A 15,156-nucleotide genomic window follows, 5' to 3' on the forward strand; every position below is an offset into this window, starting at 1 on the left:
AGTCTGGAAAGTCCACAAGGAAGTCAACCACATCTGTGGGCAGGATGACGTCTTCTGCGGACCACATTGGTTCCCAGGTGCCATCAACGTCGATCCATCCATGTCCATTGCTTGCTGCTGGAACATCAGACGTGGGTTCGAGAGCCCTTTTTCAAATGGCAACTTGATAGTTGCTCCATTTGATGTGCTCTTGAAGAGTTTGTTTGCATGGAGGCATGCTTGCCATGTCAATGTTGTGGTTTGCATTCAATGGCTTATCTCCACATCTCTCCTTGAGTAGCTGGTGTCGGAGGTCATTGACACTGGTGAAACGATGTCTGCATACACAGGTGAAGGTCTCAAGATCGGCTTTGACTTCTTCAGCGATGGCCCATATGTCTCCAAGGCGGGCAGTTGTTTCCACAAATCCTGGACTCTGCTGAAGAACTCTGATGGGTTTAATTTTCCCAATGCCCTTGAACGCACTTGTTGTGTCTCAGCCGGTATAAGCATGAAGAGCCAGGAAGGCGGTGCAGTGCTGTTGCCTGTATGCTTTTTGCGATGTCAGTGACGTTGATGAGCCACTGTTTGTGCCCCATTCCTGTGTCAAAGAGAATCACCACGTCCTTCAGCTGCAGAGCGAAGTGCAGAATCCGTCTCTTCTTGTGTGGATTTGAGCGTTGCGATTGGCATCCTTGTCTGCAGCTCATCTGCCGATTGCAGCAGGAAGGTTTCTCCCTCACATATCAATATGACTTTTCTGTCCCTTGAATTTTGGCGCATTCTGATCTTTGCTCCAAACGTCGAGTAATACTTGGGTGAGCTGCTTCTTATTTTCGTTGTTTGACAGAAACGTCTTCCAGTCTGCAGGATGCTTGGTGCTTTCTCCTTTCACGATGATCTTATCGCCAGTGCCTCTCCTTTTCCTTTCCATCGCTTTGATTGAGTCCGTTTTGTACATGTCTGTACTGAACACCATGTCCGTTCCCTTTGGCAGCATGTCAAATATCTTCTGGCTGATCTCCCTGAAATTGGAAGGAAGCTGTTGCAAGCAGTGAAACACTGCATTGCCATCGATCAGAACCAGCTTCGCATCATGGGGATGTAGAGCGGCATCTTCCATATCTTTGGTGAGGTAGTTGAACCCTTTTGCTTTGTCGGTCTTGGCAAGGAAATTGCCAGCAGTGGCAATACTGTAAGGTACAGGAGTAAGATGGTATGTCATCAACTGTTTCAGATCGAGTTGAACACCTGCTTCCTGTGCCTTCAGGAGTTGTTGAAAGGCAATGTTCCCTTGTTGTTTGTATTCCACAATCTTCTTCTTGGTAGTCTTCATGTGGACGGTTTTGTTCATCGATACCATCGTTTTCAGGTTTAGCCGCTTGACTGGTTCAAAGAAATGGTCATTTGCCATCAGTCTCTGCATGATGAACGCCTCCTTCGCGGCTTTACCAGTTATTTTTTCTGCCCTCAACACATCATGCTGAATGCTGGCTGGGACAGATGCTTCAGATGACAAGGCGATGAGTTTGACCGAGGCTTCCTCACAGAAAGGGTCGATGAAACTTGATTGAATCCTGATTCTTCCTGACGTTGCTTTCGCTCTTCAGTCTCTCAGAAGGACGCAAGTCACGATGTCTACTGCCAACCTCATCACCTTGTGCCATGCCAGCCATGTCGAGAGTTGCATGAAGATACTTTGACCTCTCATGGGTTGTCCTGACCCATCTGTGGTAGGCCTCCTGGTTGGACAGCAGTCCCGTGAGACCAGCGCCACCTCCGCCAGCTCCTCCTTGGCTTTTGGCGTGCTTCATGAACGTTTCTTCCAAGGTCTTGTTCACTGCATAGCGATTGCCAGGAATGAAGGACCTTGCGACGCTGAAAGCACCTCTCTGCAGCATCTCCTTGGCTCCAGGATGTGACAAGTCAGTGTTTGCCAAGAAGACCGAGAAGAAGGTCAGGTAGCGTGTGTAGTTTTGTCCATCAAAACTGAAGAAGAGGTCTGGCATTTGGGACATCGTTTGTGCGTAGAGCAGGAAGTCGTTGATTTTGACAGCCTCAAGGAGCGTAAGGACAAGCCATACATGATTGATGTACGATGACCAAAATTGTGCAGTTGGTCCAAAGGCTCCTTCTCTGACTCTATCTCTGAACTGTTCGTACTCTGCCATGAAACTGGCGATAGCTTCATCTTGCTGAAGCTCAGTCAATGTCTCTTTTGAGAAGAAACAAGAGGCTGTCTGGAGTTTGATCGTGCTGTCTTCTGACAGTATCGGAAATGATGTGTCTTCATCTCTGATTTCAAGATATCTTTCCAGCACAGAGCGTTCTAGACTCTCAAGCATTGTCTTATGGCAGAACAATGCTCGTTCATAATGTTTGCCAGACGGCACCCCTTGCAGAGAACCAGAAGAGATCAGGCCTGCCTCCAGAAGGACATCTCCGAAACCAGAACCATCCAGCTTTTCCCCAAGCATCTTGAGGTATCCACAGGCAAGGTGGAATGTACCGATCAGAATGATATGCTTCTTGTACTGGTCAGGTTGGTTCCAGACGATCGGGTAGGCTTTCATACAAACCCCAAGATCAAACGTAGTGATAACGTACTCTTGTCCAACCTCTCTCGTGGCCTCCTCTGCAAGTCACAAGCACTCCTGGACTGTCTTGTACTGGTGATGGGGTCATGGATCACAGGGTAGTAGTCCAATGTCGTCTTCTTTGCCGGGTTAATGGTAATAATGTCAGAACGTTTATTCGACATGGCTCAAAAGTCACAATAATACTTTCATGCTTCACCCTCGTGGTTCCGCACCGCTTGAAACACTTTCCCCATGTAATCTTTCACTATAGTATAGAGTCTTTCGTTTCATAAAGAAAACACACACACACACACACACACACACACACACACACACACACACATACACACACACACACACACACATGTGCTCACACTTGGAAAGTGCACATAAACGTTTTTTTCAATAAAAAGACCAATATGAATTTGAAAAGAATTAAATTGGCGTTGAAGCCAAATAGGGGGTAGGGGAGATAAACCGGCGGCAGAGGACAGCAGAATAGGCCCATGGTGATGTGGCTTAGCTCAAAAGAATCACAAGAGACGGTTCTTTGAAACTGTGGTGTACTTTGTTTCTAATAAGTTGCACAGTTTTCGAGAGAGACAGTTAATTGCAAACATTTAGGCAAATTCACAGTTCGCAACGTGTGACAGACGGTGGGTACACGTAGCTTCACTGCGGTCACTTTATTGCATATATTGTCGTTCTGATTATGGCATATGGTGCAGAAGGCATTACTGTCAACAAAAACATAAAGGAAATTCTCGTAGCTCAAATAACAAAGACACGGGTGATCACCAAACTTATGGAAGGTTTTGGACCGACGAAAAGCAGCCGCGGCACCTGAGATGGGTACCCTTCAAAATTAAGCCAGAAGGGACAGTGAGTCCCAAGAGTTTTTATGTTAACATGATTTTTCGTGATCTATACACTCTAAAGCACCAAAAAATATATATGAAAAATTTATTAGGGAGGGAAAGGTGGACCGTTTCTCCTGACAGACTAAAGTGCTTCAGTTGTCAGTGGCGCCGTAATCCCATTCTCGCTCGTTCCTCTGTGTTTCTAAAGACGAATACTTCAATCTAACTTTGTTTACCGGTTTTTGCCAACGCTCGACCTCTTTACCGTCACTCCGACACCCTCCACCCCCCAACCCCGTCCCGCCCCCACCCCCTCCCCCCCCCAATCCCCCAGCCCATCTTCCCCCCTTCTCCCTCCCCCTCCCGCCTCCATTCCCACTCTGATCCTCAAACGCAGACAGGGTGTTAACTGCTCTGTCCCACACTCCAGTGTGGTTTTCTATTGCAGCTGCTGAGCTTCATACTATGCCAGATTTTTCGAGATTACCGAAAATGGAGCGAAAATCCGGTTGGTGGTGGTCAATATTGACACACCGCTTGGCAGCTGTGATCGGAGCGTATGTTGCCAGCGAGGGCTTTGGAGTGTTCCTGTCAGTAATATTTCGCAATATTTTTTTTTAATGCTGGGATTTCTCTCTCTCTCTCTCTTTCTCTCCCTCTCTCTCTCTCACGGGCCAAGGCCTTATCTGAATAAACATTCATTCATGTTCATGCTCTCTCTCTTTCTCTCTCTCTCTCTCAATGTATAAAATTGTGTGGTTCTGCTGGTAAATTTGCGCAGTCAAAGGTGAAATGAATTGAAGGGAAGGGGAAATTATAACATTTTGAAATGAAATGCTTTAAGATAAAAGAATGTTTGCAATCCTGTTCAACAGAGTCCAGCAACGTGTATTTATAATACTCTGTTATGTATTCAGGTATTCGTTTATTTATCGTTGTTGCTGTTCTTGCTGTTATTATCATTATCATCCGTGCTTTGTTGTGATTTTGCATTCTTATGTCTGCATCAAGCATTTCCGGCCGAACCCTCCCAGAAACACCCCACTTGAAGACAGACAGGGGAACAGTCCTCCTTCAGACAGGGCGTTTCTTCTGCTGTGCCTTTGTTTTTGTATTTTGGTGTCATTTTTTTTCTTTGTGTGCACATAATCAAGTGATGCACTGGCATATATGTAGGCACATATATATGTAACTGAGGAAAGAAGGGAATAACCCCCAAAGACTCATGTCCATTCATATGTAAACATAACGCTCATTGACTGTTTGCTTTATGTGGTATGTAAATGCATTTATGTAAATGACATTACTACACACATTTACACAAATACACCAAGTCATTTAAAAACACTGACATACCATCACAAACGCTGAAGACTAAGTACGGGAAAAAAAATGTCCATCTTACAGATGTCAGACAGATACTAGGAGGCCTTCGTCAATGTAATAGAATTAACTCACTCAGTACGGCCAGTCCTCTCTTCTCTTCCACACAGACCCCTCGGATGTCCAGTGGGTGTCTTAATGACCCAACCTTTAGCTTCCGTCTGTAAGAATTGTGGTATTCTTTGTCCATATTCACCTCTTCAGTATAAGAGCCTTCCACTTGCAATATTTTGATGATGGTAATTGGGGTGAAACGCTGTTAACGTCGTCTCTTTCGCCGTTCGCATGGAGAGAGTTAATGCTTCCTGAGTTTTATTTTTAAAAAAAGAAGAAGAAAAAACAATCTCCTTCAGAGAAGTTTCAGCATCGCTTTCCAACCCTTGTGGTAGTCATTGTGCAGGGTACAGCTCTGCCCACTACCCGTTAATTTTTGTCAATGAAGACATGGATACGATGATAGATTTCTGTGCTCAAATTTCATTCGTGATACCGAATAAGCTTTGTGTGAGTAGCAGGTCTTTTTTCTTCTTTTTTTCTTTCTTTCCTTTTTTTTTTTTTTTTTTTGGAGACATTTTTGCCATGGTGAAAGAACGAGTTGTCTTGATTTGATTCCTTGGTCTTTTTGGTTTTAATTTATTCAGATGTTGGTGGGTTTCTTTTCTTTATTGTGTATATATTTGATTCGTTCAGACGTCTTCAGGATGCGGATGTGAGATGAAGGTGGGGTGGGGTAGGGGAGGGGGGGGGGGGGTACGTTTGATGAAACTCGTTTCAAGACGACTGAGTTACCGTGAAGAAGAAACAACACTCTTGCAGTTTCAGTTTCAGTTTTTCAAGGAGGCGTCACTGCGTTCGGACCAATCCGTATATGTTACAGCACATTTGGTAGACAGATGTCTGACGTCACCATAACCCAACGTGCTGATCAGGACTTGAGCGCATGCGCATATATTTATGTATCCCTCAGTGAGTATTTCTTCCACAGAATTTTGCCAGAGGAAAATATTTGTATTTGTATTTCTTTTTATCACAACAGATTTCTCTGTGTGAAATTCGGGCTGCTCTCCCCAGGGAGAGCGCGTCGCTATACTACAGCGCCACCCATTTTCTGCTTGCAGTTTTATTTGTTTTTTCCTATCGATGTGAATTTTTCTTCAAAAATTTTGCAAGGAACAACCCTTTTGTTGCCGTGGGTTCCTTTACGTGCGCTAAGTGTATGCTGCGCACGGGACCTCGGACTATCGTCTCATCCGAATAACTACACGTCTAGTTCGATTTTGGGAGAAAGGGCATGAGTGAGAATCGAACCTAGACCCTAACGGACACTATTGGCAGATAAACGTCTTAACCATTCTGTCACCTTCCACTCTCGTAATGCACACACACACACACACACACACACACACACACACACACACACACAGACACACACACAGACACACACACACAGACACACAACCACCACACACACACACACACACACACACACTTTTTTTTCATTTCAAAAGGCTATTCTTGACCTTTCTTTCACTTTCACAGTGAAAAGACGTTAAACTGAATAACGACCGCGCGCGCACATACACACACGCGTGCGCGTTCAAACGTGCTCATACGCACGTACCCGCATCCAAGCACGCGCGCTTTGGCAAATACACAACTGCACACTCTGGTCACATGGTAACTCTCGTAGTGAGGTAGTGTATCGATTTTTTTTGAAAAGCAAATCTTTGAAATCATTAAATTCTGTATTTGTGCAGTTTTTTTTTTTCTTTTTCTCTCTTTCTTCCGTGGCTTTTTCACTGCATCGAGAGAACGAACGAACGAATGAAATTGTTTTTCATTGAACGTCGGTGTGTTGTTTCCTGAGAGAGAGAGAGACAGAGAGAGAGAGACAGAGAGAGAGACAGAGGGACAGAGAGAGAGAGAGAGAGAGAGGGGGGGAGGGGGGAGTGAGGAGGTAAACAGGCGGAAGGGTGGGAGTATGATGAAAGAACCGAGGTTCTGAAACTGACACGAAACTCATCCTGAACGATGACACTTAGGAATGGATGATTATGTGTGTGTGTGTGTGTGTGTGTGTGTGTGTGTGTGTGTGTGTGTGTGTGTGTGTGTGTGTGTGTGTGTGTGTGTGTGTATGTGGTTGTGTCTGTGTGTCTGTAAGTGTTCCTGTGTTTGAATAAACAGATGTGATACTACTTACCTGGTAAAGTAAGCTATCCGTCGCCACGAAAAATAAATACCTGGTTGCCACAGCAACGTGATGCACGCACAACATAACACACACACACACACACACACACACACACAGGCGCTCGCCCGTGCCCGCGCGCGTAGAGGCTCACGGATACAGACACACACTCTCATAGAAACAAACACACTAACAAATACACACACACACACACACACACCTTCCCCTCAACACACAAAAGAGTGTTCACACACACACACACACACACACACACACACACACACACACATACGCGCTTGCTCTCTCTCTCTCTGTGACACACACACAGAGTAGCGTTCACACGCACCTACACACATACACTTACACATCCAAATCGCGCGCGCACGCATACGCACGCACACACACACACACACGTGCAAAAGGTTATACCACAAAAGCATGCATCATAATACAAGGACAGCTCGCTTTTGGCACACACACACACACAACACACACACACACACACACACACACACACACACACACACACACACACACACACACACACACACACAGAAAGATAGGTGAGGAGAAAGGGGGAGGAAAATGCACCCAACAAAAACAAAACAAAACAAAACAAAACATGCCTGCGGCTCCAAAACAGGTGTTAGTGAACGAATTGCTCTTCTTCTTCGTCGTCTCGTCAATGGCCAGCAACTGCTTCGGAGGATCGGGAGTGTCGAGAGAGAAGCTCTTCATGCGTGCGTTCAGCTTCTTCCGTCTCGTTTTGGGACTGTGGGAGGCTGCAAGCAGCACACACACACACACACGCGGCAAGTCAGGACAGGAGCATGCTTGGGGATCACGTGCATTCACTGTTGTTCAAGGTCCTACTACCTACTACAACAAAGTTAATTCACTGTCATTCAAGGTCCTACTACCTACTACAACAAAGTTAATTCACTGTCATTTAAGGTCCTACTACCTACTACAACAAAGTTAATTCACTGTCATTTAAGGTCCTACTACCTACTACAACAAAGTCAATTCACTGTCATTCAAGGTCCTATTACCTACTACAACAAAGTCAATTCACTGTCATTTAAGGTCCTACTACCTACTACAACAAAGTTAATTCACTGTCATTCAAGGTCCTACTACCTACTACAACAAAGTTAATTCACTGTCATTTAAGGTCCTACTACCTACTACAACAAAGTCAATTCACTGTCATTTAAGGTCCTACTACCTACTACAGCAAAGTCAATTCACTGTCATTCAAGGTCTTACTACCTACTCCAACAAAGTTAATTCATTGTCATTTAAGGTCCTACTACCTACTGCAACAAAGTTAATTCACTGTTATCCAAGGTCCTACTACAACACAGTCAATTTACGTCCAACTACCTACTACAACAAAGTCAATTCACTGTCATTTAAGGTCCTACTACCTACTACAACAAAGTCAATTCACTGTCATTTAAGGTCCTACTACCTACTACAACAAAGTCAATTCACTGTCATTCAAGGTCCTACTACCTACTACAACAAAGTTAATTCACTGTCATTCAAGGTCCTACTACCTACTACAACAAAGTCAATTCACTGTCATTTAAGGTCCTACTACCTACTACAACAAATTCAATTCACTGTCATTCAAGGTCCTACTACCTACTACAACAAAGTCAATTCGCTGTCATTCAAGGTCCTACTACCTCCTACAACAAAGTCAATTCGCTGTCATTCAAGGTCCTACTACCTACTACAACAAAGTCAGTTCATTGTCATTCAAGGTCCTACTACCTACAACAACAAAGTCAATTCACGTCCTACTGCCTACTACAACAAAGTTAATTCACTGTCATTCAAGGTCCTACTGCCTACTACAACAAAGTCAATTCACGTCCTACTACCTACTACAACAAAGTCAATTCGCTGTCATTCAAGGTCTCACTACTGCAATGTTAATTCACTGTCATTCACGGGCAAACAACAAATTCAATATCGTTCAAGGTCTTACTACCACAAAGTTAATTTGCTATCGTTCAAGGTTTTACTTCTTACTACAAAGTTGATTCGCTGTCATCGAGGTCTTACTGCTACAGAGTTAATTCAGTGTCATTCAGGCTCTTACTACTACAACGTTAATTCCCTGTCATTCAAGCTCTTACTACTACAAAGTTAATTCACTGTCATTCAGGCTCTTACTACTACAAAGTTAATTCACTGTCATTCAAGCTCTTACTACTACAACGTTAATTCACTGTCATTCAGGCTCTTACTACTACAAAGTTAATTCACTGTCATTCAAGCTCTTACTACTACAAAGTTAATTCACTGTCATTCAAGCTCTTACTACTACAATGTTAATTCACTGTCATTCAAGCTCTTACTACTACAAATTTAATTCACTGTCATTCAAGCTCTTACTACTACAATGTTAATTCACTGTCATTCAAGCTCTTACTACTACAATGTTAATTCACTGTCATTCAAGCTCTTACTACTACAATGTTAATTCACTGTCATTCAAGCTCTTACTACTACAAACTTAATTCACTGTCATTCAAGCTCTTACTACTACAAAGTTAATTCACTGTCATTCAAGCTCTTACTACTACAATGTTAATTCACTGTCATTCAAGCTCTTACTACTACAATGTTAATTCACTGTCATTCAAGCTCTTACTACTACAAAGTTAATTCACTGTCATTCAAGCTCTTACTACTACAATGTTAATTCACTGTCATTCAGGCTCTTACTACTACAAAGTTAATTCACTGTCATTCAAGCTCTTACTACTACAATGTTAATTCACTGTCATTCAGGCTCTTACTACTACAAAGTTAATTCACTGTCATTCAAGCTCTTACTACTACAATGTTAATTCACTGTCATTCAGGCTCTTACTACTACAATGTTAATTCACTGTCATTCAAGCTCTTACTACTACAATGTTAATTCACTGTCATTCAAGCTCTTACTACTACAACGTTAATTCCCTGTCATTCAAGCTCTTACTACTACAACGTTAATTCGCTGTCATTCAGGCTCTTACTACTACAACGTTAATTCCCTGTCATTCAAGCTCTTACTACTACAACGTTAATTCACTGTCATTCAGGCTCTTACTACTACAATGTTAATTCACTGTCATTCAAGCTCTTACTACTACAATGTTAATTCACTGTCATTCAAGCTCTTACTACTACAATGTTAATTCACTGTCATTCAGGCTCTTACTACTACAATGTTAATTCACTGTCATTCAGGCTCTTACTACTACAATGTTAATTCACTGTCATTCAAGCTCTTACTACTACAATGTTAATTCACTGTCATTCAGGCTCTTACTACTACAAAGTTAATTCACTGTCATTCAAGCTCTTACTACTACAATGTTAATTCACTGTCATTCAAGCTCTTACTACTACAAAGGTAATTCACTGTCATTCAACAAGGTCTAACTGCTACAAGTGAATTCACTGTCATTCAATGTCTAACTGCTACAAAGTTATTTCAGTCTCATTCAAGGTCTTACTACTTTCTTCTAAATCAATTCACTGTCATTCAAGGTCACACTACAACAAAGTTAATTCACTGTCATTTAAGGTCCTACTACCTACTACAACAAAGTTAATTCACTGTCATTTAAGGTCCTACTACCTACTACAACAAAGTTAATTCACTGTCATTCAAGGTACTGTCATTCAAGGTCCTACTACCTACTACAACAAAATTAATTCACTGTCATTTAAGGTCCTACTACCTACTACAACAAAGTTAATTCACTGTCATTTTAGGTCCTACTACCTACTACTACAAAGTTAATTCACTGTAATTCAAGCTCTTACTACTACAATGTTAATTCACTGTCATTCAAGGTCATACAACTTACTACAACGTTAATTCACTGTCATTCAAGCTCTTACTACTACAAAGTTAATTCACTGTCATTCAAGCTCTTACTACTACAATGTTAATTCACTGTCATTCAAGCTCTTACTACTACAATGTTAATTCACTGTCATTCAAGCTCTTACTACTACAATGTTAATTCACTGTCATTCAAGCTCTTACTACTACACCGTTAATTCACTGTCATTCAATAAGGAAGGTCTTACTGCTACAAAGTTAATTCAATGTCATTCAAGGTCCTACTACCTACTGCTACAAAGTTATTTCAATCTCATTCAAGGTCTTACTACTTTCTTCTAAATCAAGTCACTGTCATTCAAGCTCTTACTACTACAAAGGTAATTCACTGTCATTCAACAAGGTCTAACTGCTACAAGTGAATTCACTGTCATTCAATGTCTAACTGCTACAAAGTTAACCAATCTCATTCAAGGTCTTACTGCTACAAAGATAATTCACTGTCATTCCAGGCCTTACTAATTTCTACAAAATTAATTCACTGTCATTCAAGATCTCAGTACTACAAAGCTAATTCACATTCATTCAAGGTCTAACTACAACAATGTTGATTCATTATCATTCAAAGTCACACCACTACAATGGTAATTCACTGTCATTCAAAGTCACACTACTACAATGGTAATTCACTGTCATTCAAGGTCACACTACTACCAAGGTAATTCACTGTCATTCAAGGTCACACTACTACCAAGGTAATTCACTGTCATTCAAGGTCACACTACTACCAAGGTAATTCACTGTCATTCAAGGTCACACTACTACCAAGGTAAATCACTGTCATTCAAGGTCACACTACTACCAAGGTAAATCACGGTCATTCAAGGTCACACTACTACAAAGGTAATTCACTGTCATTCAAGGTCACACTACTACCAAGGTAATTCACTGTCATTCAAGGTCACACTACTACCAAGGTAATTCACTGTCATTCAAGGTCACACTACTACCAAGGTAATTCACTGTCATTCAAGGTCACACTACTACAAAGGTAATTCGCTGTCATTCAAGGTCTTACTACAACAATGTTGATTCACTGTCATTCAAAGTCTAACTACTTCGAAGTTAATTCATTGCCACCACTCGTTCGTTAGTGCTGGTACACAGCTACAGACTTAGAAGGGAATATGTTTCTACAAAAAACCCAGCAGCAACAAAAATCAAACCACATACAGACACACACCACGCCTAAAATGATAAGAAATAATCTTCATCTGAACAGCGCTTAGCCTGCGTCTTTATGCGTATTGAACAATACACGTGGGGATGAATAAGACATAGGAATAGAACAAACATGTTGAGATAGAAAACTGCTGAAAGTATAATAAAAAGAACACTCTGCCTTTTCCCTACTCTACACACATACACATCGACGCGCGCGCGCGCGCGCACACACACACACACACACACACACACACATAAACACACACACACCCACACACACACCCAAGACGGTGGGGTGGCGGTAAAGAGGGATCTACAATTGAAAATATTGTTTGAACAAAAGAAAAAAAATGCACGCAAGATTCTTATATAAGAGTCATACGATGTTTAGTCGACTACCTCAGATAACTCTTGCCATGGAATGAAATCCGCGTGTGTGGGGTGGGTGGGGGTGGGGGGTGCGGGTGTGTGCTGTTATCTGGTTGCGGTTTTCCGCAATTTATCTTTATTCTTATCTTATCTGTCTATTATAATCAATGTGCAGTATAGTAGGCTATGTTTATAATTATATTCAAATAATGTTTCTTAATTCTTTCTGTTTTTACATTAAGAATACTAGTTATTACCTGCAGTGTGTGGATGTATGTATGAAACGGTGTATGTGATATTTTTTTTTACATTTGTATCTTCGTAATATTTGTTGGGGCTGTTGTTGACTTTTACAGTTATGGCCCCCATGTTGTTTACTTGTCTATGTTGTGATAATGCACCTGACCAAATTTCTCCAGTTGGAGATACTAAAGTTATTCTTATCTTATCTTAAATCCACATCATCGCATAACAACAAACCAGCATCACGAAGAACCATGCTTATTTCATTGGAACGGGTTTTTTTTTCTTCTCTTTCTGGGACCATATTTGATAACTCTCATCCCAGGGCTGAATGTGCTATGGACTCAAGCGCGAAGACAGGGACCACACAGTCGAAGGTAACACACTTCACTGATGCGTCTTTGGGAGTGATGCTCAAATTTCCTGACCAACACTGTAGGTGTCTGTGTATCTCAGGCCTGGTTGACGCCAGGATATATGATGAGAGAACAGCCTTGTAAAGTAGTCCCAAACCTAGATGGCCCATCATCAACCCTTCACCATTCGTCATCACCGAAATGTAGAAAAGAAATTGTCCCCAAATTATGGGAAAAAAGAAAGAAAAATGTTTGTAGCAGGAACATGACACTCTCCAAACTGAACCAGACAGCGCGCTATGACAATATTACTGGATACTTGTTATGAGCGCCTTCCTCCCTTAAATGGAGCTGAAAGCACTTTGCAATAAACATTAAATACATACACACACGCAATAACTTACATAAGGAAGAAGAAGAAGAAGAAAAAAAGATTTAACGCACAGAAGTATAAAAACAGATGATTCTAATTAGACAAAGAAGTAAAGATTGATTTTGTTGATGAACACAACACATGGTAATGTATGATGGTTCGTGGCTAATGGGTCAAAAATACCTGTCAAAACATAATGAATTCTGAAGTTTCATTGACAAAAAAGTGATCCCTATCGATATCTGGCTACGAATGCCAGCAATAATAAAAAATAAACATAAAGTAATAATAATAACAACGATAAAGATAATCTTATGGCTGATGGCCTTAATCAGTCGTAACAAAATATTGTTTTCCCCCCAAAGCAGTTATTTGATAAGGAAGCCAAATATTGCTCAACATTTCTGACAGAAAATCACATATGATAAGTCACAGTTGGAATCATGTTCTCTTCTTTTTCTTATTACATTTCCTGAGGCATAATAATTATACGGCGAGTTGGGCCATTTCCTTTAAGTGTTCTTCAATCGCAGATCAAATACATCACAGTTACAAGTCATGCAAAATCTAAACGATACACACAGCAACCGATCAATCAATGATGATGAATAAATGAAAGAAAGAAAGAAAGAATGAATGAATGAAGCAATCAATCAATCAATCAATCAGTCAATAAGCCCAAACAGTCATCAACAAATCATGAATGATGTAAGTAAGTAATTCAGTGAGCAACCAAGTATGTAAGTACCAAAGGAAATAAGCAAGCGAGCAATCAAACGTGGATGCAGAAGCTGAGTAACCTGACCACATGCACTGAACTAGCTGGGCAACGTTGTCCAGAGAAGGTCACACATGAAAATAGTTCAAATTTCCTCCAGAGGCATTACAATCATGATAATAATAATAATAAAAAGAAAAAAAAGGAAAAAAAGGAGGAAACAACGTCAATAGGGAATGGCATGCACAGTACAACACAGCACAGCACAGCACAGCACAACACAGCACAGCACAGCACAACACAGCACAGCACAGCACAGCACAGCACAGCACAACACAGCACAGCACAACATAGCACAGCACAACACAGCACAGCACAACACAGCAGCGCGAACACACACACACACACACACACACACACACGCACACACACACGCACCCCCCCCCCCTCCCCACACACACACACACGCTCGCGCACAAACTTAATAATAGGTTTGAACAAACACGTAAACTACGAGTTAATGCATCATACCTGTACTAACACATGCAAATGCGTGCATACACTGTGTATATAATACATCTTATTTCAATTCCATGATGATTATGATCATTGTACATTTGAATCGTGCTTTCAAACATTCCAAAGTGCTTTACGATTACACAACACACACACACACACACACACACACACACACACACACACACACACACAAGATTACGCATTTCATAGCACTTTTTTCACGGATATTACTTTGCTCTTGGCCAATGATTTAACATAAGCCACATATACACCAAAACATTATCCAATAAACACATTAATTAACGCTAGTTGAATGCGCAGATTGTTCCTATCAAACACATTTCGTGAACATGGCTGTAAACTTTGTCTGCAATTTAAACAACAACAACAAACAACAGCATGATATGATTCAGTGTTATTTTGTTGTTTTTAGCGAATGAATAACATCACGCTTATAAAGTTCAGTTTTATTGTCAAGTGGAATTTTCACCCGTTGTTTTGTATCACTT

The 15,156-nt window shown here is 41.4% G+C and overlaps 1 protein-coding gene across 1 annotated transcript in view; it reads right to left on the reverse strand.

Moving 5' to 3' along the window:
- LOC143286309 (uncharacterized) overlaps positions 1-15,156 on the reverse strand; it is a 481,716-nt gene that overhangs the window by 38,144 nt on the left and 428,416 nt on the right. The window contains exon 13 of the mRNA XM_076593847.1: positions 7,612-7,771. Within this exon, the coding sequence (XP_076449962.1) occupies positions 7,612-7,771 (160 nt within the window). The remainder of the gene's footprint in view (positions 1-7,611; positions 7,772-15,156) is intronic.

This window comes from Babylonia areolata, chromosome 10 (assembly GCF_041734735.1).
Source record: "Babylonia areolata isolate BAREFJ2019XMU chromosome 10, ASM4173473v1, whole genome shotgun sequence".
Classification (NCBI taxonomy): Eukaryota; Metazoa; Mollusca; class Gastropoda; order Neogastropoda; family Buccinidae; genus Babylonia; species Babylonia areolata.